At 32.5% G+C, this 27,435-nt stretch overlaps 2 protein-coding genes across 2 annotated transcripts in view; one reads left to right on the forward strand and one right to left on the reverse strand.

Moving 5' to 3' along the window:
- Window positions 1-27,435, reverse strand: part of LOC134685297 (tumor protein p53-inducible protein 11-like) — a 144,729-nt gene that overhangs the window by 114,066 nt on the left and 3,228 nt on the right. The window contains exon 2 of the mRNA XM_063544925.1: window positions 11,863-12,033. Coding sequence (XP_063400995.1) covers window positions 11,863-11,909 — 47 coding nt within the window. The 5' untranslated portion in view covers window positions 11,910-12,033. The remainder of the gene's footprint in view (window positions 1-11,862; window positions 12,034-27,435) is intronic.
- On the forward strand, window positions 6,987-8,888 carry LOC134683683 (uncharacterized). The gene has a single exon (XM_063542994.1). It carries the CDS (start codon window positions 6,992-6,994, stop codon window positions 8,252-8,254), a length of 1,263 nt encoding a protein of 420 aa, XP_063399064.1. The 5' UTR covers window positions 6,987-6,991; the 3' UTR covers window positions 8,255-8,888.

The following is a 27,435-nucleotide window of genomic DNA, read 5'->3' on the forward strand; positions in this document are numbered from 1 at the left end:
TTAAGACTAATTGCAGTGAAGGACTTAGCACCGAGCTTAGCACTATCATTTATGTAGGGGCCAGCTGAAGGACACCTTTGGGTGCAGGAATTCTCGCTACATTGAAGAGCCATTGGTGGCCTTCGGCTGTTGTCTGCTCTATGGTTGGGTTGTTGTCGCTTTGCCACATTCCCCATTTCCTTTCTCAATTTTACATACAGATTATACTCCCATCATATTCAATAATATTGATATCTTTAAAAATGAAATTTAAACTGATACGAGAAGAGCATTTCCCTTATACCTTAAGCTATATGAAAACTTGTGAATTTAAGCCATAACATAGATTTTTCTTAAAATATTGTACAAGACATTTTAACCATTAACGAATTATATCTTCAGCAAATAGTGTCATCAAAATTGTTGTATTATTTTGTCAGAAATATATCATGACCAAAACAACCTACTACAGTAAATATGAGTGCTGTTTATGAAAATGTCTCCTTATATTAAGTAGCGGTGACAGCTAAATTGACAAGGTATCCTAATGTCTTCAAGGCATGATGAGTGAAAACTAAGAAATAACAACGAAATAAGATATCTCAAGTCATATGCAGTAAATGGAACGGGAAAAACACTAATGGAATACAATATGTATACTAAGGCCATTTCCGTATAGATGATCTAATCTTTTAATCAATACAATATCTAATTTTGATTATGAACCGAGTAAAATCAAATCAGCTCAGAAAATGAAGGAATTTCTCCAGGACAGTGAAAAATAAGTGAATTACACAGCAAGAGCTTTGATATAACTATGTTGACAAAGATATTGGTTATAGATGGCCATTATAGGAAGTCCCTGAAGAGTGGTAGGATAATAGTGAGATTAATGGCCGATCACAAGGTTATAGTAAATCATAACACAGTTACTAAGACATTGTCACTGTAGAGAATCACTGTAGGTTAGATTATATTCCATAGAAATTGTCACTTTAGAGAATCACAGCAGGTTAGATTATATTCCATAGAAATTGTCACGATAGGAAATCACAGTAGGTTAGTATATAGTTTTCCATGGAATTGAAGCAATATAGGTAATTAATCAAGCAATATTTGCTATCCATCCAATTTGAGGAAAACTGTTACAAAATTGCCAATCAGAATCTCACATTTATTCCTCAACATTTAGGTTATTCAACACAATATTTTGCTTTAAGATTCTTTTTGAACATGCAAATGAGGTTTAGATATATCGGATATCGTTGTGGTTTTAAATTGATAAAATTTAATTGTGCATAAAACTATCCAAGGTTTTACACTAAATTGTATTTGAAATTCATTATTATTCTTGGGGTACTAATATCAGAAAACAGGAAATAGGTGTCTTGGCAGGTCTGGAAAGGACTATAATTACATGTTACAAAGCTGCTGGCTAAAAGTGAATTTATTCTGTTCAAAAATACCAGAGGAAACTGGAGAAAAGTGTGAGGAAAAAGTTCAAGATTTAATTGCCAAACCGGAAAAAGAAGTCTGAGAGATCTGAAAAGAGTTAATACATAACAACACATCACCGTCAAGTTGCTGACCAAATATTCAGTCGTTTTGTTCAGTAAATGCATGTACCTGGGAAAATTGCAACTGAAATATTTGTTGGAAAAACAGACAAAAGAATGGATAAACAAGTAAATGCAAGATAGCTAAAACACCTAGAGTGGGAGTATTATATAGACATTTTTCAATTTTGTCCCCCATTACTTAAAATTACACAAGTTCCTGTTTTCAACAAAACTGATTCCTCACAAATCAGCTCAATTTGTCACTTTTATTTCATGCCTACTTCAGTATAAAACTAACTATTTGCATTATATATAACTAACCATTTAAGCACAAATAATAAAACCTAATCTTGCCATCTGACACATGAACATTTCTAAATATAGCTTTAATCAAACATTGACGTTACTAGAAAATATTATTAGAGTACATCAACCTTGAATATTAATGCCTGGTGGAGGATTTCAACCATATAAAACTTTTCATCTCAAAACTAACCAATTAACGCAAGCAAATAATAAAGAATGATTTGTTGCATTCGGAAATAAATTAAAGTGTAATGAAATATGCTTCTGTCAATTTCTCCAGGCAACAAATTTATATCTGAAATTTATTGCATTTTCTGTTTGAAAAATTAGTAGCAATAAATAAAACTGAAAACAGATCAACTATTGTAATATAAAATATAGCTTTCGGTGAAATTATTCAACATGCAAGTGTTTACTGTGTTTAATGTCTGACTTCAGAAGAATATAAATAACATGCTTAATGTTTATAAAATTAATGGAACATGTACTTTGAAACATTACTTTTAATGATATCATTTTTAAAATTATAACTAAACTTATCTGTAATACATTAAAATTATGTAATATATGGCACCCAGAAAACATTCAAAGAGAATTAAAGAACCTTAGTGAGCACGCTCACATACCCCACGTCCCACATTGTCATTGGAGAAATTAAATAAGTGAAAGAAAAAAAAATTGTATAAGAAAAATTAATTTCCTGCCAATATGCACATCTAAATAGTATGCCCTTATTATCTACAAAATTTCATGAAATTCTGTTGTGTGGTTTGAGAGGAGTTGCGATGACAAACTGTTGCAGTAGTACATTAAAGTAAATAAGTTCAAAGGGGCGTAACTCCTAGAAAAAAAATTGAATTGCAATTTCCTGTCGATATGCACAACTACATAGTATGTCCTTATTATCTGAAAAGGTTTCGTGAAATTCTGTTGTGTGGTTTGAGAGGAGTTGCGATGACAAACTGTTGCAGTAGTTCATTATAGTAAATAAGTTCAAAGGGGCGTAACTCCCAAAAAAAAAATTGAATCGCAATTTCCCGTCGATATGCACAACTACATAGTATGTCCTTATCATCTGAAAAGGTTTTGTAAAATTCTGTTGTGTGGTTTGAGAGGAGTTGTGATGACAAACTGTTGCAGTAGTACATTGAAGCAAATAAGTTCAAAGGGGCGTAACTCCTAGAAAAAAAATTGAATTGCAATTTCCTGTCGATATGCACAACTACATAGTATGTCCTTATTATCTGAAAAGGTTTCGTGAAATTCTGTTGTGTGGTTTGAGAGGAGTTGCGATGACAAACTGTTGCAGTAGTTCATTATAGTAAATAAGTTCAAAGGGGCGTAACTCCCAAAAAAAAAATTGAATCGCAATTTCCCGTCGATATGCACAACTACATAGTATGTCCTTATCATCTGAAAAGGTTTTGTAAAATTCTGTTGTGTGGTTTGAGAGGAGTTGTGATGACAAACTGTTGCAGTAGTTCATTGAAGCAAATAAGTTCAAAGGGGCGTAACTCCTAGAAAAAAATTTGAATCGCAATTTCCCGTCGATATGCACAACTACATAGTATGTCCTTATTATCTGAAAAGGTTTCGTGAAATTCTGTTTTGTGGTTTGAGAGGAGTTGCGATGACAAACTGTTGCAGTAGTACATTAAAGTAAATAAGTTCAAAGGGGCGTAACTCCTAGAAAAAAATTTGAATCGCAATTTCCCGTCGATATGCACAACTACATAGTATGTCCTTACTATCTGAAAAGGTTTCGTGAAATTCTGTTGTGTGGTTTGAGAGGAGTTGCGATGACAAGAAACAGGACGGACGGACTGACAGACGGACGGACGGACGGACGGGTCAAAAACATTTTACCGTCCGCAACTCGTTGCACGGGGTATAATAAAGGATAGAATGGAGCTACTATTATATGGGATAGGTAACTTAACCCATTGGACAAAATCTAGAAAGAGTCTCATGCTACATCAACTTAAAACTAGAGGCTCTAAAGAGCCTGTGTCGCGCACCTTGGTCTATGTTAATATTAAACATTGTACACAGATGGATTCATGACAAAATTGTGTTTTGGTGATGGTGATGTGTTTGTAGATCTTACTTTACTAAACATTTTTGCTGCTTACAATTATCTCTATCTATAACAGTAATTTCTGTGGAAAATATTGGTGAAAATCTACAAATTTTGTGAAAATTATTAAAAATTTACAATGAAGGGCAATAACTCCTTAGGGGGTCAATTGACTATTTTGGTTATGTTGACTTATTTTTAGTTCTTACTTTGCTGTACATTATTGCTGTTTACAGTTTATCACTATCTATAATAATATTCAAGATAATAACAAAAAAAACAGCAAAATTTCTTCAAAATTACTAATTCAGGGGCAGCAGCCTAACAACCGATGATCCAATTCATCTGTAAATTCCAGGGCAGATAGATCTTGACCTGATCAACAATTTTACGTCGTGTCAGATTTACTCTTAATGCTTTGGTTTTTGAGTTATAAGCCAAAAACTGCATTTTACCCCTATGTTCTATTTTTAGATGTGGCGGCTATCTTGGTTGGTTGGCGGGGTCATAGGACACAATTTTCAAACTAGATACCCCAATGATGATTGTGGCCAAGTTTCAATTAATTTGGCCCAGTAGTTTCAGAGGAGAAGATTTTTACTAAAAGATTACTAAGATTTACGAAAAATGGTTAAAAATTGGCTATAAAGGGCAATAACTCCTAAAGTGGTCAACTGACCATTTTGGTCATGTTGACTTATTTGTAGATCTTACTTTGCTGAACATTATTGCTGTTTACAGTTTATCTCTATCTAAAATAATATTCAAGATAATAACCAAAAACAACAAAATTTCCTTAAAATTACCAATTCAGGGGCAGCAACCTAACAACGGAATGTCAGATTCATCTGAAAATTTCAGGGCAGATAGTTCTTAACCTGATTAACAATTTTATCTCACGTCAGATTTGCTCTAAATGCTTTGTTTTTTTAGTTATAAGCCAAAAACTGCATTTTACCCCTATGTTCTATTTTTAGCCATGGCGGCCATCTTGGTTGGTTGGCGGGGTCACCGGACACAATTTCTGAACAAGATACCCCAATGATGATTGTGGCCAAGTTTGGTTAAATTTGGCCCAGTAGTTTCAGAGGAGAAGATTTTTGTAAAAGTTAACGCCGGACGCAGGACGACGACGGACGACGGACGCAGGACGCCAAGTGATGAGAAAAGCTCACTTGGCCCTTTGGGCCAGGTGAGCTAAAAAACTTAGGACGTAAAAAGTTTCTAATTTGCAATCCTCTTACTGAAGTTTTGATGATGCTATGATCCTGTCACATATTTTCTAAGGACATCATGTTTTCTTTGCCCTTATTCTCATATAGCTTATCATTTTTTTGAAAAATTGTATGGTTTTACATATTGCTTTTAAAGTTTTAAGAAGAGTGCAATTTTTCACAATGCATTTTCCATAAGATACCAGAGGTGTTCTGTTTTTTTTCCTCAATGACTTCACAAACAAGTGGGAAAAGGTAGCAGTTCCTGTTATGAGAAATTCAAATGTTGAAAAACAACAAGAAAAATATATATGCCCATGCAGCAAAAATGAACCTAATATGCAATTGAAAAAGATCGTCTATTTTCTTTGCTTTATACACAAGCAGCTCTCACAAGCCTGAATTGCTTACTTGTAATGTGGCTATGTTTCTTGACGTACAAGGAAATAAAATACAATATTATACTAGTTACTCTGAAATTCATTCAGCTCTAGTTTGGCTGAAATTGATTCTTTTTAAAGTAAGCAAACTTGGTGAACATATTGTGAAAAATGTATTTAAAGGGCAATAACTCCTTAAGGGAGACATATTGTGAACAAGAATGTGTCCAAAGTACACGGATGCCCCACTCACACTATCCTTTTCTATGTTCCATGGACCGTGAAATTGGGTAATAATCTAATTTGGCATTAAAATAAGAAAGATTATACTATAGGGAACATATATACTAAGTTTCAAGTTGATTGCAATTTCTTTTTTGAGCCAAATCCTTTTGATTGTACTCTTCTTTAATTTCAGAAACATTATTAGCACTTCAATTTTATCAAAAACTACCTTGACCAAAAACTTTAACCTGTAATTCCCACTTTCATTTTCTATGTTCAGTGGACTGTGAAATTGGGGTCAAAAGTCTAATTTGGCTTTAAAATTAGAAAGATCATATCATAAAAAACAAGTGTATTAAGTTTCAAGTTGATTGGACTTCAGCTTCATCAAAAACTACCTTGACCAAAAACTTTAACCGGAATGGACGAACGAACGCACAGACGGACGAACGAACGGAGCCACAGACCAGAAAACATAATGCCCCTCTACTATTGTAGGTGGGGCATAAAAATGTATAAAAAGGCCAATAACTCCTTTTCTGGTCATATCAACTTATTTGTAGATCTTATTCTTTGCTGAATATTTTTGCTGTTTACAGTTCATCCTTATCATTAATAATATTCAAGATAATAATCAAAAACTGCAAAATTTCCTTTAAATTGTGGTTGTTGGATTCATCAGAAAATTTCATGGTTGATGGAACTTGGCCTGATGAACATTTTCAACTCACATCACATTTGCTATAAATGCATTTTTGTTACAGATATTAGCCAAAAACTGCATTTTACCCTTATGTTTCATTTTTAGCCAAGGAGGCCATGTTTAAAAAAATAAATAAAACACAATTTAATATTCTAAATACCCTAAGGAACATTCAGCATAAGTTTGGTTGGAAATGGTTCAGTAGTTTCAGAAAAGAAGTTTGAAATAGTTTACACCGAACTGATCCTTATTCCTTACCTCACAGATGTTTGCATTGGGTATCATTTGTCATAGATATTTAATTCTCTGAAGTAAATTTTCATATTCAATCTAAAAAAAGATCTGACAGTGTGCATTTACGCTAAATAAAAAAAAATCAAATACCTATGATGAGGTACGTCGCAATCATGTTAGAGATTTACACAGTCTTATCAGTAGATTTAAATAGATAGTGATTTTTATATTGATATATATATATATACATATTTATATATAGAGAGAAATAACAGGACAAGGAAGTTATAAGTCAGACATCTATAAATGTTAAAATGGCATTTGCAAGCTCAATACAAAAAGGTCAAATTCCAGTTGGATGTCAGTTATGTGAAGATGGAAATAAGATTCAATGGAAATGTAACACATGTGACTTGCTCATGTGTAATAAGTGTAAGGATGGAGTTCATCTAAAGATTGCCAAGGACCATAGAATTCTTAACATTATCAAAATTGGACAACAGGAGGTGTCAAAGGACACAATTATATTCAGTGAAGTCAAATGTGCCGAACATTCTAACCAAGTGTGCTGTCTGTACTGTAATTCTTGTAATAAACTTGTCTGTCCAAAGTGTATTACTCAAGTTCATAATGGACATGAGTTAATTGAAGAAGAAGACTATAATAAAGGCAAAGTAGAACTGAAGCCCAAACAGAATTGTGAAATTAAAATAGAAATATCCAAAGTTTATACAACAGATCTTACCTCTATTCACCTTATAGCAGTATGTTCTGATGGTTCTATGTGGATGGGGGATAATGAAAGATTACAGTTACAACATGTCAAACTTATGGAGAATAGAACTGAAGTTATAACAAGTATAAACACTAAGATTTATGGAATAGCAAAAACTCAATCAAATACCATTCTTGTTACAACAGGTGGGACTAAACTCCAATTAATTAACACCGTGACAGGGGAGATAACAGATTCCAAGTATGACGTAAAACCATTGAAACCAATTGGTATGTATGTGACCAGTGATCACAGAGTCATTATAGGAGCATGGTCTGGAGGAAATGCATTCCCTGTCAAAGGAAGACGTGTAGTGGTGGTAATGGATCAGGAAGGAAAACAACTTAAGGAATATGAATATGACAATCATAAGAAACAATTATTTACCTACCCTGCACGGGTATCCTGTACCAGTAATGGTAATCTCTGTGTGGTGAATTATTTAGATAGTGAAGGCAGAGGTATAGTGATTGTATTATCACCAGGAGGAGACATTCTAGGAACTTACACTGGTCATCCTGATGTCAACACAGAAAAGGATCCATTTAAACCTTGTGGAATAGTAACAACACCGTCAGATAAAATAGTTGTTACTGATGTGAAAAATCATTTATTGCATATACTGACTGACCAAGGACAAATTATTACCCACTACAATCTCCATGACATAGGCATCTTAGGTCCGTTCTCCCTTGCTCTGTCTACAACAGGAACTTTCTATATGGGATGTACTAATAAAAAAGGAACTCCTGACACTTCAAAGGCCAAACTTTATGAATTTAAGTATTCTGGATTTGAGTAACTATCCTTGTCAATATAACAATAGGCTCTCAAGAGCCTGAATCACTAACCTGTAATTTTTTGTTTAAACAGTTCATCATTAAAATCGAAAGAGGGAGGTATATTGGGATTAAAGCTGAAGACAGAAAGTGTAAGCTATGTAAGAAAGCAGTTGAAGACGAACTACATTTCCTTTTAAAATGTCCTGTTCTAAAAGATACTCAATCTCAACATCTATCAAATTTAAATTCCAAAAAAAATTCAAAAATTTTTCAAGATTATCTGATGAAATGAAATTTGTTTGGATTCTTTCATCTGAAGATTTGTTTGTAACTTCAAACTTATCTTATTTATTGCACTTCCTTTTTGAAGAATGAAAGAAAATTATAGAAAATGTTGTTGTTTGAAAAAAAAAAAAAAGAAGAAAAAAATATAAAGATATATATAGGAAATAAAATTGATCAGGAGTTGTCTCCCATAGACCTAGTACTATAAAGAATTATGTAATTTCTCCAGGTCATAGTGGCACCCATAACAACTATGTTTTGTCAATAACTTGGTTTATATCAGGTTAATTAGTGTAAATGTGTATTCATGTGTTTTTTTGTTTTTTTGTTTTTTTGTTGTCTAAATGTATTTTTAAAATCATTCTAATCTTTTTCTGTGCTTTATTTTGTAATTCATTCATTTGATTATATAGCTCAAATTTTGGGCACCATGATTGGTTAATAAAAATTATCTTATCTTATCATCAATGATGATTTTTGCTTTTCAATATATATCAATGAGTGGTTTAAAAATTCCATTAAAATGTTCTTTGTATCTGTCATATTTTCTTCAGGTACCAAGATTTCCTGAGGATTACATGAACAAGATTAATATCCCAAGGACAGATTGATTTTACATGGTGATATTATACTGCTTAAACTTGTATAATTATAAGGTTTAAGACATTTTAGTCGTAAGTACTCATATAAATACAAGTTCTGTTCTATGGCTGGGTTGTTGTCTCTTTGCCACATTCCCCATTTCCATTCTCAATTTTATAAGTTATCTTCAAGAAATTGATTGGTATGCAAATTTTTAAAGTTGTTTATAAATGTAGGACTCAAATCTATGGTGGGTTCCAAATCTATGGCAGATTCCTAATATATGGTAAATGTGATCTCATGCCATCCCAAATCTATGGCAGATTTTTTACAATTCTAATCTATGGCTAGTTTTATTGTTTCCAAATCTATGGCAAAGTTTATGAGGAGATAACTCTTGCAAATATGAGTCTTTTTTGGTCAGTTTTTTGTTTTTTCCTGAAAATTATGTAAAGTATGATACTTTGATGGGGTTAAAAGTTTGTTTTTGACAAAATTATATAATATTCTGCTCATGAAATGTACAAAACTGAAGTGTTATGAGTAGTTTAATTTTTTTTGTACAGTTTTCATTAAAGAAGTTGCAAATTTGAAGCTTTGTAACCATTTTGAAAAAATAATGTGAAAATTAGGTTATGTTTATACTTGTATAATATATGTTTTCAGCAACTTACTTATTTAACGAAACTTTAAACCACAAAAAGAAGAATATATGCTTAATTATTTTTATTAAATTTGAGATAAATGGTCAACTAATGAATGACGAAATCTATATTATAGCTTGATAAGAGATATGAAAACACCTTTAGAGTTGTTTGTTTTACTATAAAGACCGCTAAAAAATTAAGAATCAATACATTCTAATGAATAGAAGCGGTAAAGTTATAATTTTGTATCAATTTTTATTGGTATTTCTGTTTTTTTTTGGCAAGAGTTATCTCCCTTTTCTATGCAAATCTCCATAGGAATTTTAAATGGTGTTTTTTTTAGTCTTCCTCCAGTTAGATTCTATGGGACTTATTTCTGTGTATATTTGGGGTATAATGCTAAAGATTAAAACTTAAAAATCTTCTGTTTCAATTACTTTCGGGTTTGGGTCAAATTTATGCTAGATTGACTGGACTAAAGGAGAGAGTTTTTAAAAGAAAGCAAACTAGATGAACAAATTGCATAAAATTGTCTTTTAATGGCAATAACTCTTCAGGGTGTCAATTGACAATTTTGATCATATTAACAACATTTTTAGCTGTTTGTAGTGTATCTTTATCATAAATAATATTCAAGATAATAACCAAAAACTGCAAAATTTCCATAAAATTACCAATTTAGTGGCAGCAACCCAACAATGGAAGATTCATCTGAAAATTTCAGGGTAGATAGAACTTCACCTAATGAACACTTGAACCTGATGTAAGATTTACTTTATATGCTTTGGTTTTTAAGATTAAAAAAAATGCATTTCACCCCTATTTTTAGCCGTGGCGTTAGTGATTGGTAAAGAAACAGAAAATAAACACATTTCTAGATACCCTAAGGATCATTCAGCTTAAGTTTGGTTGGAATTTGTTCCTTAGTTTCAGAGTAGAAGATATTTCAAATAGTTTACCCTGGACAGACGCCAAGTGATGGCAAAAGCTCACTGTACTTCTAAAATGTGAGCTAAAAACAAGGTAGGCTTATATCAAACAACACATTATGGCTTATATCTAACAAAATATTCTAGTTATTAAAATGATTCAGATTACCCATGATAATAGCAGGAAATATAAAAACATCCAAACCATAAAATATCACTATATGATCACTCTCTGAATTTTGAGAATTATTTTTTGGATGTCTAAAATTTGAACTGATTTTTTACCAAATATATAGTACTGTTCAAAAAGACTTGAAGATAATGTTTATTTACTGCCCTAATTTTTCATAGGTCCAGCACTGATCATATTGCTGACGAAGGGGTTCTAATATGGAAAAGCTATATAGAATTATGAAGAATGGGAGACAACTCAAAACTATAGCATTTTCTATGGAATGCATTTTTCTGTTCTTTCAAGGAAAAAAACTTTTAAAATGCTTGAAATTGCTTCACATTTCTGTTACATGTACTTGAAACAATATCAATAAAACCAAGAATGAACAAACCAATCCACCGTGCTTAATTTTTAATAATCAGAATTGCAGGTATTCAATTGTAGTGTACCAATATAACATAGTCCATTTCCTCAAACTTTCTATACTTCCAAATACAAGTGCAATACAAGAATTAATGTTGGTATAATCCTAAAAAAAACACCATATAAGTTCTTTAAAATCCAGGAGGGACACAAATAAGGGTTCCTCTTCCAAATCTTTTGCAAGTATATATCTCTTGTATTCTTGAAAACTCATTGTAAGTATTCATAAAACAAATTTATCCTTTTAATTTATTTTTGGAGCAATGTTACAACTACAATTAGCTAGAAGTTATACAGTTAAACATGAATATTGTCTAAGTTTTTAATTCATTTCATTATGAGTAATGAACAACAGGCTGGTCTAAGACCCTTTCAAAATAAGACTGTCTCTTAGGGTGCTCATCAACTGTTCTTGATTATGAGGGTCATATGGTCTTCAAAATGTCATCGCAAAGGTGACATGAGTATCAGAACTGACATTAATTTTGGCTTCTACCAACAGCAGACAGCATAATACTAACCTACAAAGCATTGCCGTCAGCCAAGGATAGCAAGATATTTTGACACAGCATAATGAGAAGTCTTACCTGTAATTACTGGCAGGAACAGATGGGTCTAACAGATCCGATTCCATAATCACTTCCTGTTTGGAAAATCGGCCTTTATTAGTGGTTAGAATTTACAAGTCAGTAATCACTTTCACTTTGTAGCTGATACTCTTGACTAAAGAAGAAAATTTGAATTGAACTTTTCATAATCTGAAAAATAAAGAGAACTCAAAGTTGAACATTAATAAATGAAAGAAGACCTGAAGAGTCTAAGAAAACATGGTCTTTATATAGCTTGGATAAATATTTGCAGATACCCCACCTTTACACCCCTCTTCTTAGATCAGTAATTTGGATCTTTTGTCTTTTTATAAGTTGTCTTAGTGCTTATGACCAATCTGATGAGTCAAGCCCTTATAAAGGATTTTTACAGTTGGTCCGAGAACACAATTAATTCGTAGTGCATTTCTTTTAGAACATAAATGAAAATTTAAAAAATCCCACCTGCGCTTTCTCAATGAAATTTTCACAGTGTGTTGTACTACTTTTGGGACAAATTATATCAAAATTATAGAAAACTTCATCGTCTCTAACTCAAAATATGGACAATTTTATCTTTAGGGCGTCTTGAAATCTTTTGACAGCTTCCGAAGTGCTATTTTGCAACCTTTTTCACCTGGACCAAATCACTACTTTCCTTTAAAATTCTGGACCCAAATTTTTTTACAGTGTACTTTCACCCCCCTGCTTACAATTTGAGGCATTAAACATGGAGAAATAAATTTGGAAGGGGTATAAAAATTAATGGCAAGTAACCCACTGTTAACACTAGGGACTATATTCGTGAACAACGAAAATCAAGGGACGACAATTGTGGTCTTGGACCAGTTGTTCTTCTGTAGTACTGTTTTTCCACTGTCAAAGGCTGGGACTAAGGACTGACCAATCTGAAGAGTCAAGCCCTCATAAAGGATTTTTACAGTTGTTCTTCTGTAGTGCTGTTATTCCCCTGTCAAAGGCTAGGACTAAGGACTGACAAACATGTTTCAACCAGAAACAGTCTCTATGTACTGTAGTTGTCCCTACGCAAGAGCCTGTAGTTCAGTGGTATTTGTTGGTTACTGTCTCATAATTGGTTTTTTTTTTTTTAAATATTTATAGCTGTAACCAGGCACTATATTTTCTCTTTTGAATTATTTCACATTTAGTTTTGCCAGGCTTTACATAGGTTACTATTTGGATTGTTTTTTCTCATTGTAGAAGGTTGTACAGTGACCTGTAAATGTTTAAACTGTTGCCCTTTGGTGTTTTGTGGAACATTGGATAGTTGTCTCATATGCAATCACCATATCACTTTATTTTTCACTTCACTTACTCCCTCTCTCGCTTATAAATGTCCTTACAGGAGGGTGAACTGTAACAACAGATATCATGAAAAAGGAGATAAATCTTGAAATAAAAAAATAAAACAAAGATAATATTGAACATTATTCAGGAACAAGTTGCTCGTATTATATTACAATAAAAACATTATGAATGTATTTCAGAATGTTCCTTAAAAAGGAAAATCAATGAACTATATCATGAGAAAACTTGTCTTTTTCTCTGAGAAATAAACAAATAGCATATTAGTCTTGAAAGAAATATTACAATTTGAATTGACAGTAGTGAATTAATGGATATATAACATGCATACGCCAATGACCTTTATAGAAAATCTGTGGGTAAAATTTCATATCTTGACATAACTTTTAATGCATTTTATAGGAATTATGTAATGAAGGGTAATTTTGCTGTATCTTTTAATGTGTTAACTTGACATTTCACTAACAAGCTTAACATATAAAGTCATTTGAACTGCATTTGTTAAGCAGTCTGCTGAGTTAACACTTCAGTAGACTCCTAGCAATTTATTTTATGTCACATCGTTCATGTTTTTAGTTATCTAGATTATTTGGTGTAGTTGGTTTATCTTTGATTTCTACTTTAATTTATTCACAATATTATCAGACTTTTAAAATGTTAAAACCCTGTTTTATGCCAGGAATCTGATGTTCAGTAGATGTCGTTTGTTGATTTGATTTATATGTGTTTCTCATTTCTAGTTTTTTTAAACAGATAAGAGCACTGGTTTTCCTGTTTGAATTGTTTCACACTAGTCATTTTTGGGGCTCTTTATAGCTTGCTGTTGGGTGTTAGCCAAGGCTCTGTGTTGGAGACTGTTCTTTGACCTTTAATGGTTTAATGGTTTACTTTTATAAATTATGACTTGGAGGGAGAGTTGTCTCAGTGGCACTGACATACCACATCTTCTTATATTTATTAAAATTTAGAGTTTCTGTTTATTGTTGTATTAGACTGTATTATGTTGCCCTGAAGATGTATTTTGGTTATTTACAAAGATGTGCTATCATTTATTAGCAAGAAGTAAAGATTTTGAAATAAACCAGAAAAAATTATCAATTTGATGGCAGAAATATATACTGTGAATTCATTATTATTCGTTGGATACCAATTTTCGTGGGTTTCGTGGGTACAGGTGAACCATGAATTTAAATGTTCAACGAAGTACATATTTTCATTAGGCTCTGTATACAGTGATTGGCAAAACCACGAATTTAAGTATTCACGAAATTACAAGTTTTCAGCAATACACGAAAATTGATACCCACGAAAATAAGTGAATCCACAGTATACAGTTAGGATCTCATTCTAAATACATTAACTACAAAACATCTGATGAGGAGTAACTGCACATGGAAAAGGTGTGATAATGACACTATCCTGTTTTTATCAAAACTACATACTCATTTTAGAAAAACAGAAATGATAAAATATTTATTTATTACTTCTAATAAGTCAGATGAAATGGTGTCATGTCTTTCAGGCTAACGCCCCTCATATCACTAGTAGCACGATTTCAGTCTGAAACGGTCATTTTGGTCTGATCACATCTTGATTGACTGAATTTACTGCTAGAAAAATTCGTCTAGATATTTAAGATCGTTTAGTCGCCGTTCAGATCGATAGCCTCATCAGGTAAATCAGTTCGTTAAGACATGTCAAGACGGAAAAGACTGAATCGTCTAGCGGGTTGTTTAGACCCGTTAAGATCGTGTCAGACCAAAACAGACCATGGATACAAAATTACGTTCAAAATGTTCAGACCCTGTTAAGATCCGTTCAGCATACCGGTTTGATAACACCAGTTGCACCCCTTCTACTCGATAATGCATTTTAGATAAATATGTATATATGTTTTTTTAATATTAGGATTTGTTTGAAGTATATTTTGATTAATTAAAAAAAAAAAATCTTCTGTTGATTCTTTATTTCTTTTCTTGTTTTGTCGAGGAACTAATAAATTATTCGTCTATATATGTTGTTTATTTTTTTAATAAATGTTAGTTTATATAAATATATATTGGTAATTAAATGCAAGGACGTATGTTAATTGTATACACACCAGAATGTATGCCATAAACCTTAAAATGTTGTGAAGACCGGTGAAAATATTTTTCGTATTTGAAGATTAGTAACGGAAAATCCTAAACGTAACCTAAAAAAGTTAAGGATCCACAGAAATGCAGCGGATGCAAATTAACACATGCATATTTTTGTTTTATGTATGACATTTGCTTTAATTCATTTTCTGTTGATATATGTCCTAGTTAACCGTTGAAGCTGTTGCTTTTTGTTTGCATGTTTAATTTTTTTAGTGCGATTTACTCTATTTAAGTTGGAAAAAAATATTCCCGACATCCAGAAATTCGAAAATGACTTCTCGGATCCCGAAACCTGATCATCATACTGCATTCATTCAGTCTCTGTCGGGACGGTGTTAGAGTATCACCGTATAGAAATTTTCATTCAAACAATGTATCCTTATAATATTTATTTTCTAATCCATATGATAGGTATATTGTACATAGTATTGTACATAGTATATATATACATATGGCGTTAATTCAAACAAAATCTGTTTTAGTTAAAATGGTCGAGTTCGATGGCACGTGCTAGTAATCAACCGGGTCAACAGGTAACAAAATCAATGATCCGTAACGTAAGAAAGTACATGCCTATTATATATTACAATTACTCTCATCATCATTCTTAATAGAAAGGTGCCGTAGGGCTGAACGTTAATAAAGAATTAATGAATTTGTGTATACACGTATTAGTGATGTCTGATCGTCAGTTTTTAATATACATGCTTATGTTTTCAAGTTTTTAAATTGAGCAAAAAACATGAACTGTTCGGAAGCCGTTTGTTAAGTATTCAAAAGAAACTTTTCGCTTCTCTACTTATATAGTTTAGAGAGTATTCCTTTAAATTGTGTCAGTTAAATAAAGTAGTGTGTATTTGTATTCTATTTATTTTGCTAATTGTATCATTATAATATACATTTTGTATTTCACTACTATATATACTATAAGTTGTAGTGTGATTGATTGTTGGTTGTTTAAAGTCCAGTGGCAAATATTTCATGCATTTTCAGGACCAGCTGTAAGTTAAAGACATATATGGAACTCATCGGTGTATTTTTCACGTGTTAAAATAGGTAAAAGAATAATTAATTTCTTAAATATCGAAACATAAAGGAGGCAAGGCGCATGGATTACCCGCACTTATCAGTTCTTTTCTCTGTTTTGTCTTTAAAAAATAATGCTAATTTTTTTTATATGTTTATATAATTTACAATAACTGCGGTGTATACGTGCTGTCAGACGAAAGATAAATGTGTGCCCTTTGATATTCGTCACCAATTTGTCAATTTTTACATAGATGACAAACACGGTTTTCTCTCAGTACATTTTGCCATCTTCTTGTTTCAATAGGCAATTTGTTATTGGTCGTTCAAAATCGGCAAAGAACAACGGCGTCTTTAAAGTTCAAAATGTTAAAATATTTCTCAAATTCCCAGTTTTTCTTAAAAATTTTGTAGTTAATAGCTTTAGACGAATTTTAAATTCATGAATTTCAATTATGAAGAAACTGGTCTAACAGTCTTTGCTTTATTACAGTTTTTAACCAATCTTTATCCATAAAATTTTGTAGAGAATGAAGGATGCAAGTCCAAGCTTTGAATTAAAATGGTCATTAAATAGACACACAAATAAAAGAACAAGTGTGAGTGTTGGAATGACATATACAATATATCACAATGTGCATTGTCGAAGAAGTTAAATTTGATTTTACGTTGGTAACTGGACAAAATTGAAGAGAGGCAGCCCAATCTTTTCTCCTTTTTATTACGAGTACAAATAAACTGTTCTTAGTTATTTCGTAAAGCATTTCCTTAAAATAATAAAATCGCGCGTGATCTAACAAATACTCACATTGCAGTGTACTATACTGCTTTCGATACAAATTATATCAAATTATAGAGCAGTATAACGGCTCCAACTCAAAATTTGAACCCTTCTATGTTGGGGGTTGGGTCTACCATTTAGTTTGAGAGCTCCAATCATACAAGTTGTTTCACCCTTTTTATTGTGATGATTGGGAATTTGCATTAAGCCGTTGGTCACGTGCCGAGTGACACACGCTGATTTAAAAGTCATTTAATTTCACAATTACTATAGCTATTGATACCATATATTTGAATTATATACTAATATTCTCTTATATCCATGTTCCCTGGGGCCTTAAAACGTCGTTTCAGTGAGAGCCATTAGTTCTAAAACTTTCTTCTTAGTGTACTAAGAAATGCTTTAAAGATTAAAGCCTGTATTATACACTAACAACTACCAAAGGCTGATAATTATGGCATCGAATCATTTGTAACTCGTACACAAAATATTCACACTGTTGTTTGCTAAACATGGACTATGGTATATAAAAGCGACGTAATCGTAAAGATAGATATACGAAGATGTGCATTGCATATGTGGTATGCGTGCCAATGAGTCAAAAATATTATTTAGTTGTACAATAATTGGCTGTTTGGCAACAAAATAGTTCCATGTTTTTAAAATCAAAGGTTTTGGCATCTTCGCTAGCCAAATGGTTACGATCCACTCTGGAGAGCGGGCGTTGATCGTGACCCTTAGCTAACGAAGATGAGGTTTTGGATGTCTTCGATTTCACCGTACTGTAAAATTGTCCCCGACTATACCGAACGTTGACTTATTATACGAGCTAACCAATATCACACGTACAGTTCTTACAAGCAAGGCCCGTGTTATTACTTATAATGCCATACAGCTAGTTTTGTTTTATCTACAATTATGTATCTTGTATTCGTTATTTTTTTTATCTACTAGTATTTAGTTATTGCTTGACCCACTCAGAGTTCTAGGTCGCGAAAAAGCTTTCCCTGAACTAGTCTATTGGGAAAACTTCTAGGTATGTTGGTATAAATGCTCTTCAACTTCGTACTTTATTTGGCCTCCTTTGAATTTTTGATTCGGGGGCCGTGACTAATGAGTCTTTTTTTTTAGACGTCTTCCGCGCGAAAATATATGATGAGTTTATATACCATTGTGTCAATAGAGAGAAATTTCTTTGATTAAAACACACTCGGGAATAGCAAGACAGTTTTCCAAAAGAGTAGTGGGAACTTTACTGATTTTTTTTTTATCATATACTAGTATATTTCTGATAGTTTTCCCGACCTCTCCACCTATTTTCAAACTTGAAAGGAGACCTCTTTCTGCGGCATGAGTCTGGAACATGTACACATGGCAGTTGCAAGTAATAGCTATATAAATATAAAAGAGAAGATGTGGTATGATTGCGAATGAGACAACTGTCCACAAGAAACCAAAATTACACAGACATTAACAACTATATGTCACCGTACGGCCGTCAACAATGAGCAAAGCCCATACCGCATAGTCAGCTATAAAATGCATTTCAAAGATACCATAATTAGAATAAAAGGTTATAGAGTATAACGTACTTACAAAATATGTCATCTTGTAGAATGTGATTTCACAAATACATTATTTTCAAATTCGCAATCCAAGTCAACGTAAAATCGGTTACACACATTTTTCATGCTATAAATCCATTTCAACAATATCATTTCAAACACACTCTAGCTTGCCTTGTCATTAATTTAAATAATACAAATTCAGCTAAATTTTGTTTATTCCCATCATCAGAAATCTCACACTTATCCTAGACGTTAATAATACTCATGCACTTCAATTTTATTAAACAATTTATTGATACGGATGACAACGCTTTAAAAATACGGTTACATCAGGGTGTAAAAAATGTGAATTTGTTTTAATTTGAATTCAAAGATAGATTAAAGGGTAGCTCTAATAGTGAAATGTACTATTTTTTGAAGACTCGCCTAAATGTATGTTGCATAGATGTATATGACCCCAACAATTTTATTTAGATCATGCTGTTAATTATATTTATAAAACCATTCATTTGTAAATACCGCATATATCTGCTCACTGTTTGAATATAGAAACTTGTCGATTTTATAATATTGAGACATATCCGAGATTTTGTAATATGTGTGATAAACAAGTAATTGAAGATGAATATCATTTTATTTTAGTATGTGAAAAGTATAATGAACTTCGAATGAAATTTATCAAACCATATTGTTGGAGGAAACCGTCGAATCATAAACTTTTAAGACGATCAATGCATTTGAATGGGGACATATAGTTGGAACTCGCCCCTTTTTGTTGTGCTCGGTTAGGATCCCAATACAGGCTCATAGTATTTTAAAGCATTTTTGAAGTGTTCAAATATAATAAACCAGAGACATATATAACTTGTAATTTATGTCTCTAAATGAACGAATGATAATTTTTACGAATAGAAAGAAAAAGCAAGTCTGTCCGAAAGGTGATTGTCTATTTGATATTTAAAAGGAAAATGTATAACTATAGTGTGTTCATTGTAAACTTAAACCATAATGCATAGAATTGTCTCTGCATGTTTATAACAGTCACAAGTCACTTCTAGAATTAAAGGTCAGCGATCGATTAAAAATTCGTGCAATTATATTTTGTCAAAAGTGATCGAGATGCCTTTATCAGGTAATTCAAATAATCGCACCCATATATTTTTTTCCAGAACACGTTCAGTAAAGTTAATATCAGAGCCATATAATACATGTTTTATATCTTTGACTACTATGCTAGTAGACTAGTATAGTTTTCTCAGGTTATATTCTCCGTTGATAGGTATCTTTCCTTTGAAGTCTTGTTTTTTCTCTAACACTTAGAATAGTATATAGGGACCACTTCCGAAAATAATCTTTCAAAATGCAAATTTAAGTTTTAGCCTTTAAAACTTGTATGTCAAATAATTTGACCACATGACAAAAATTTCTACAATAAACGCTCGACAGATTTCGATGTGAGACAGTAACACGTGCCGTTACAATAGCCAGTGTACACGCATCAGCGCACACATGTATGTCAAATAGGTCAGTTGATTGGAGGAATGTTTCCGAAAACACGCCTACCGCAAACTAATACCCAATCAAACGCCTTTACCAGAAACATAAATAATACTTGGAGATTGGGTTGCGTATTCAACATTTCAAAAAGTTTATAAACTCTTTAATTCGAGCTAAGAAGCAAAGAATATGCCCGAAATACAAGTTTCCCAATAAATTTCGGCTATCTAGTGATGAAAAAAAATAATAAAAAAAATAAAAAATTACAAGTTAATTACAAATTAAAAGTTTTTCGAATTATATAACTATAAGTCTTTTATCTGGCAAGAACACCCCAATTTAGCGGACAAGCAGTCAAGTTATTCTTTTTGCTGTTACTGAATATACCAAGAAAGAAAATAAATCCCGATATTAATTTGAAACTTTGTTACTGAATACTTTTCCAAGAAAATATTCACATCTCTTGGTAACATGCATATCCGGAACAGAAAATTTGGCATACAGTACTTCAGAACGATGTTCACATTATAATACATTATACCCAACAATTGTGATGACGAATTCCTTCCTTTGTTCGAGAACAATTTTATTTAAATAGAAATCTGTGATTTTACTTTGTCCATTACTTCGACGAACCTTCGTGCAGGTGCTTTATAACTAACAGGTAAGATGTTGTTGCAGTAAAAAATATTCATTTTAATACAATTAATAAAGTTGTATAACGTAGAATATGTTTTGTCATTCAGTTTCTTCATATTTAACTAAATTCCACTATGATCATTTCGTTATGCTAGTCATGTTTACTGTCGAATAATGATACTACTCTTTCATTTTCACTGTTGAGCGAATCATTAGTATTGTATATGCGATGCATTTTCACTGTATAATTTTTTTATTTTTTTTTTTATCTATTACAGCTCATTTCTTTAAGCAGCAAGACTTAAGTTGACTTGCTTGCTTTTCTTTTATTGGATAATCATTATGATAACACCCAATTTAATTCAAATATTAAACATACAGGTTAAACTTTGCCTATTCATATTGTTTAAAAATGTCAATCTTATTTACAAAGTTTGTATAAACAATTAAACAAACAAAGCAAGCAAGCCAACCAAAGTTTTGCTTTACATGCATTAGGAAATTAACTGTAAAGCCTTAATTTAGCCGACTTGCTCAAACAATAGATAAAGTAAAAGAAAGATTTGATAAAATTTAACTTACGGAGGAAAGTTTGGTTTTAAAACACTCTAATAAATTCAATAGAAATAACATTTATTTCAAATGTATTCCATTTAGTTTCTTATAAAGCGTATAGGGATCTTTATCCTTATTTTTTTTTATCCATTTCCATGACACTTCACCACTAATTACGTACATCTTGATATAGATTGAACCTCTGTTTTCCCGTTTAAAAGGTTTTACACTGGAGCCGTTTATAACTTGCTGTTCGGTGTGAGCCAAGACTGTATTTTGACGGTGTATAATGGTCTACTTTTATAAATTGTGACTCGGATGGAGAGTTGTCTCATTGTCACATACATGTACGACATCTATATATGGCTCAAAAACGAAACGAGACGGGATAAAGACGGGATAAAAAAATCCAAGCTACTTTTTAATATATTTATAATGGGCTTAATATGAGTCAAAATAGAGTAAAATCATGAGTGGGTCGCATTGTGGTATAAGCGTGACGCCGGATTTCCGATTTTTTGCAAGCGTGACAGGTGAAAGTCAAATGATTGTGTCGTGAAAAACGAGAAGTGAAGTCTAGCGGGACACGGATAATTACAAAAAATGAGAACAACATAGTATAAGCCGGATACGGGAATCTGCCAAAACAGTAAGCGGGATCCGGGATCAGAACCCCCCAATCAGACCCCAGAATAAGATATTTTTGTATATTCATCCTATTGGTACAGTCATGCCTTCAATAACAAATGTATCCGATGCATGCATTTTGTTTTATATATTTTTGGTCCCTTTCTCAATTTTGTGGGGTCCAAATTTATAGACAAAAGTCCTTTAATATAGATATTTGGGATTCGTTGACATGCTGAATCTAACTGTGTATCTAGTTTGGGGATTTTTTGCCTAGTTTCTGAAATAGCCCACATAGAGTTCCAAAGGGTCTAAAATCAACAAAAATGAATTGTATCATGCATTTCGTGTACAATAACCCAAATGTGTATGGTTTTACCTCTGCGGTAGTATCCATTCGCGGATCTAGAATTTTTCATTTTGAGAATCGCATTTGTTACAAGTTTGAAAAGCTATATATTTGATGAAGAATGAATGAGGAGTTTGTATTTCAATTTGAAAATACATGTATCATAAATCCTAAAGTCATCAACTAAGTTATTTCATTTGTTGCAAGTGCATTTGTCACATAATTCTACAATAAAAATTCCTCGCATCTTTGAAAATTCTACATTAATAATGACTGCACTAACAGTGATAATTCATCGCATCTAGAGTTAAAATGGATCGCGTTCAATAATCAATATGCTATATTATGATGCTTTTATAACACTTATTTGAACTTTAATGCTATGTTTGTATATTATAAAGACATATCACAATGACAATATGTTAAAACTTTCCTTCAAATCACTTACTAAAGTAACTTGATATTTTCAAAACGTAAACAAATACAGTTTTCCCATGATCCTTTATTCTACAATAGACATACCCGCATATAACAGTAAAAATGAACTAGCTGGATTCGCACTTTATATACACTGGTGTAACCACTTGCTAACATCACTGCCAACTTTTTTTATACTCTTTTGCTAGCCCAAGATTTTGTATTTTCCGACCCCATGTCGGGCCACGGTGAAAACGACATGCCTCAACTGATGATAATTCCTGGGGAAAACTCTTAAACGACAACGTACATTCTCTCCTCAAAATTTACATGCATAGATGTAAAATTCATTTGACGATTAAATCTTTCACAACATTCCTTAGGCAAAGAAACACTTTTCTATAACAGTCTCCTGATTTTGAAGACAAAAGGCAATATTAAAGTGGAATTTACAGCAATGTCCATTCCTGAATCCATGTATTGTATACAATTGCTGAAAGTCACCTTCCACCAACAACAGAAAAAAATATTTAATGAATAAAAATTTATAAGACAAAAATGTTCAGGTAAATTGGCGCAAATGAGTTCCGAAAACTGACGCAATTGATACATTTGAGAGAAAAAATATTGGCGCAAATGATACCCCTGAAAAACAGTAATTGGCGCAAAAGGAGTGCTGCCTTAATATCAACCTGTTTTTAATTCAAATTGGTTCTCTTCTTCTTTTAGTATACAATAGTCCTTCGTCATCCCATGATAACATACTGAGTGGCGGATCCAGGAATTTTCGTAAGTGGGGGCCCACTGACTGACCTAAGAGGGGGCCCGCTCCAGTCACGGTTCAGTGATTCCCTATATAAGCAACCATTTTTTTTCCCAAAAAGGGAGGGGGCAAAATGTATAATTGTCATTTTGCTTATTTTCTTTGGTTACATCTTCTGACATCAGACTCAGACTTTTCTTGAATTGAAATTTAAATGTACGTATTGTTGTGCGTTTACTTTTCTACATTGGCTAGAGGTATAGGGGGAGGTTTGAGATCTCATAAACATGTTTAACCCCGCCGCATTTTTTGCGCCTGTCCCAAGTCAGAAGCCCCTGGTCTTTGTTAGTCTTGTATTATTAAATTTTAGTTTCTTGTGTACAATTTGGAAATTAGTATGGTGTTCATTATCACTGAACTTGTATATATTTGTTTAGGGGCCAGCTTAAGGACACCTCCAGAAGCGGGAATTTCTCGTTACATTGAAGACCTGTTGGTGACCTTCCGCTGTTGTTTTTTCTATGGTCGGGTTGATGTCTCTTCGATACATTCCCCATTTCCATTCTCAATTTTATTCTTTCTTATGTTCAATGTAAAAATGTATATAATTTCAAATTGCAACTATCTATAGTTCCGTAACTATCAAGGCGTATAAAAGAATGGTCGTTAAGTGCGTATATTTTTGTTAAATCAATTTTTCTTGTATGTTTCAAACTGTCCTTCACTTTTGACAACGAGTACTTACATTTCCCCAAATTTACCATTGGAAAAAATGTGTAAGCACATTTTTATTTTATCAAATCTCTTTTTTGGAATTATTTAATTTTTTATGAATAATATTCTTTACACCAGAAATGTTATTTATAAACAGTAATGACTAGTGTATCACTATCGGACACGCAGGACAGAGATGTATATTATCAAATGATTACCTATGCACCTGAAAGTTTAAAATGGAAAGATTCAAGTTTTCGGTCGTGTACACTGACAGAAGTGAAATGATGCATGCACTTGCAAGTCCGACAGGAAATCGTTTGAATACCTGGAGGTGTCACCTGCCAATAAACCTGGGAGTATTACCTTTAGCCATGCTGGTGATCAGACAAGGGAAGGTCTAAATTTATTTAAATAAGTTTATTACATAAAAGAATTATGGACAAATTAGATTTTTGAAAACAATTTTCACGGAACGTCAGGGGTAATACTTGTACAAGACATTAGTTAATTTTATTTACTTTACATTAAAGTAAATAAACCCAATTCAGGAGCCTGTTATTCAGTGGTTGTCGTTTGTTTATGTATTACATATTTGTTTTTGTTCATTTATTTTCATAAATAAGGCCGTCATTTTTCTCGTTTGAATCGTTTTACTTTGTCTTATCGGGGTCTTTTATAGCTGACTAGGCGGTATGGGCTTTGCTCATTGTTGAAAGCTGTACGGTGACCTATAATTGTTAATGTTTGTGTCATTTTGGTCTTTTGTGGAGAGTTGTCTCATTGGCAATCATACCACATCTTCTTTTCTATATTTAAATAGTCTCCCCTTAATTTTTTTTCTGTAGTGTTTTTGTTGATTGCTGTTTATCACATATTTGTTTGTTTGTTTGTAGCTCATGTATACTAGTATAAATCAAGTTGTCATCACTGTTGGGTTTCTCTTCTGAATTTTGTACATTAACTCTGTTAGATGCCTAGCTCTTTCCAAGCAGAGCCATTTATAGGGTGCTCATTATGAAGTTTAAGTTTTTGGTCATTGCTGAAGGGTGTACAGTCCCTATTATATAGTGACTAAAAAGAAAATCACTTGGTCTACATGGTTTATGGTTTATAGTTTAAGTTATGGAAGTCGTCTCATCAAAATTCATACCCAGTGGATCCAGGGGGAGGGTTCGGGGGTTGGAACCCCCCTTTTTTTGACGATCATGGAATGGGGACATATAGTTGGAACATCCCTTTTGTCCTGGGTTAGGAACCCCCTTTTTTTAAATGGCTGAATTCACCCCTGATACCATATCTCCTTAGGCAAAAATAAAAATTATGTTTGTTTCCAACATGTACAATGTAGCTTACAGCTTCTTAGAAACAATTCAAACATTGATGACCTTCTGCTGTTGTCTGCTCTGTAGTCGGGTTGTTGTCTTGTTGGCCCATTCCCAATTTCCAGTCTCTAATTTTATTAGAAGTATCTGAGAAACAAACCTAACCATGTTAACATTGTATTAAACTGAAATAACCTAAATCACTTAAATTATCCATGAAATAAAATTAAGGTCAGGTCAACGGTGAACCTAACCTGACAGACAAGTAGACCTTGCAAGGTACTCATATACAATACAATGTATCCAATTTCATGTAATAAAATGTAACAGTATATTTTACCATCAGTCACTAAACCACACATCCAGCTCTTTTAGCTTTTATAAATGTAAAGCTCTATTAAAAATAGCTTACACCATCACCCCAAGACTATAATACATATTTCTTGCATACATGTATATACAACCAACTTTCATGACTTTCATGTAAGGCGAGACAAAATAAAATGATACTTTGAAGCTACATGTATTGTTTAATATGTTTGACTACTACATGTACTAGTATAAAATGCCAGTTTCAGAATGAACAGTAATTTATAAGATTGTCAAAATACATGTAGATTCATTCAGACTATTTGAACTACAAATGTATACAGCAAGCTGTCATTTGACTCTAAGTCCAACCAACAACTGTGCCAGGGCTGTAAAGCTGTCTAGGTTGGTGAAACTTCCATCATCATGCATATATGACACTAACCAATAGTGACGGACCGTGCCATCCCCTCATGAAAGGTCAAACAGGTTTAACACTCCCTGGTGGTACATGAAGCCAACAGTAGCAATGCCAGCATAGAAATTCTTATTTTAAATGAATAATTATCCAAGGTGAATTCAGATATATATGATCATGATGATGCACTTGTAATATTGACAATGATCATGATGATTGTAAGGTAATCACTGAAACTATGAATTTTCATTATTCCAATTTTCTACTTTTTTTCCTATGAATTGTAAGTTTGCTTTTTGTTCAATTCACAATTTCCTTTTTGTCCAATCAGAACATCCCATCGACATCATGGCATAATGCTGTTAGCTTTATCAACGTTATTTCCAATTGCAATAAGTAACTCAAAATTATGAATGAATCCACAGTTTCACAATTTACAGCTACAGGTACAAATGAGGTACCGTATGAGAGTAATTTGGTGACACTATATATTTCCTATGTATATATGATATATATGCCCCTTCATAATCTTGTTGGGAATCATGCTCAAACCAATGTGATATCTTTATATCTGCAAAAACATATACATTAAGAATTTAAAAGTATGTATAACATGTATAACATGTGACTTCTATAACATGTATAAAATTAAATAAGTCAATAGCATTAATACTATTTTATAATTCAGAAATTAATGTGAGTAGATATAGGAAGATGTGGTGTGAGTGCCAATGAGAGGTTTTTATTATTGCGAAAAATGTGACTGAGTTGTAAACGCAATAGTTTAAACGTGCATTTTGTGATATTATATATGAATGAAACAGGATTTTCCACAAAATCGTAAAAATTAAAATCGCATTTAAGGAGGCTCGAGGGTATAAAAATTTCAGGAAAAAAATAAACATTTCACAGTTTTTCATTTCAAATTTTATTTGTTACCTTTTGTAGTTGTAACTTATCATATGGTACACAAATCATTCAAAACAAACAATCCGTGTTGGGCCCAGATGACTTTTAAAATGTTTCCATCATTGAAAAAGTTCAAAATTATCTCCCTTTGGATTAAAAATGCCATTTTTTGGCTTCAAAATTGAAATATCTTTTTTAACTCATCGGTG

This window comes from Mytilus trossulus, chromosome 9 (genome assembly GCF_036588685.1).
Source record: "Mytilus trossulus isolate FHL-02 chromosome 9, PNRI_Mtr1.1.1.hap1, whole genome shotgun sequence".
Classification (NCBI taxonomy): domain Eukaryota; kingdom Metazoa; phylum Mollusca; class Bivalvia; order Mytilida; family Mytilidae; genus Mytilus; species Mytilus trossulus.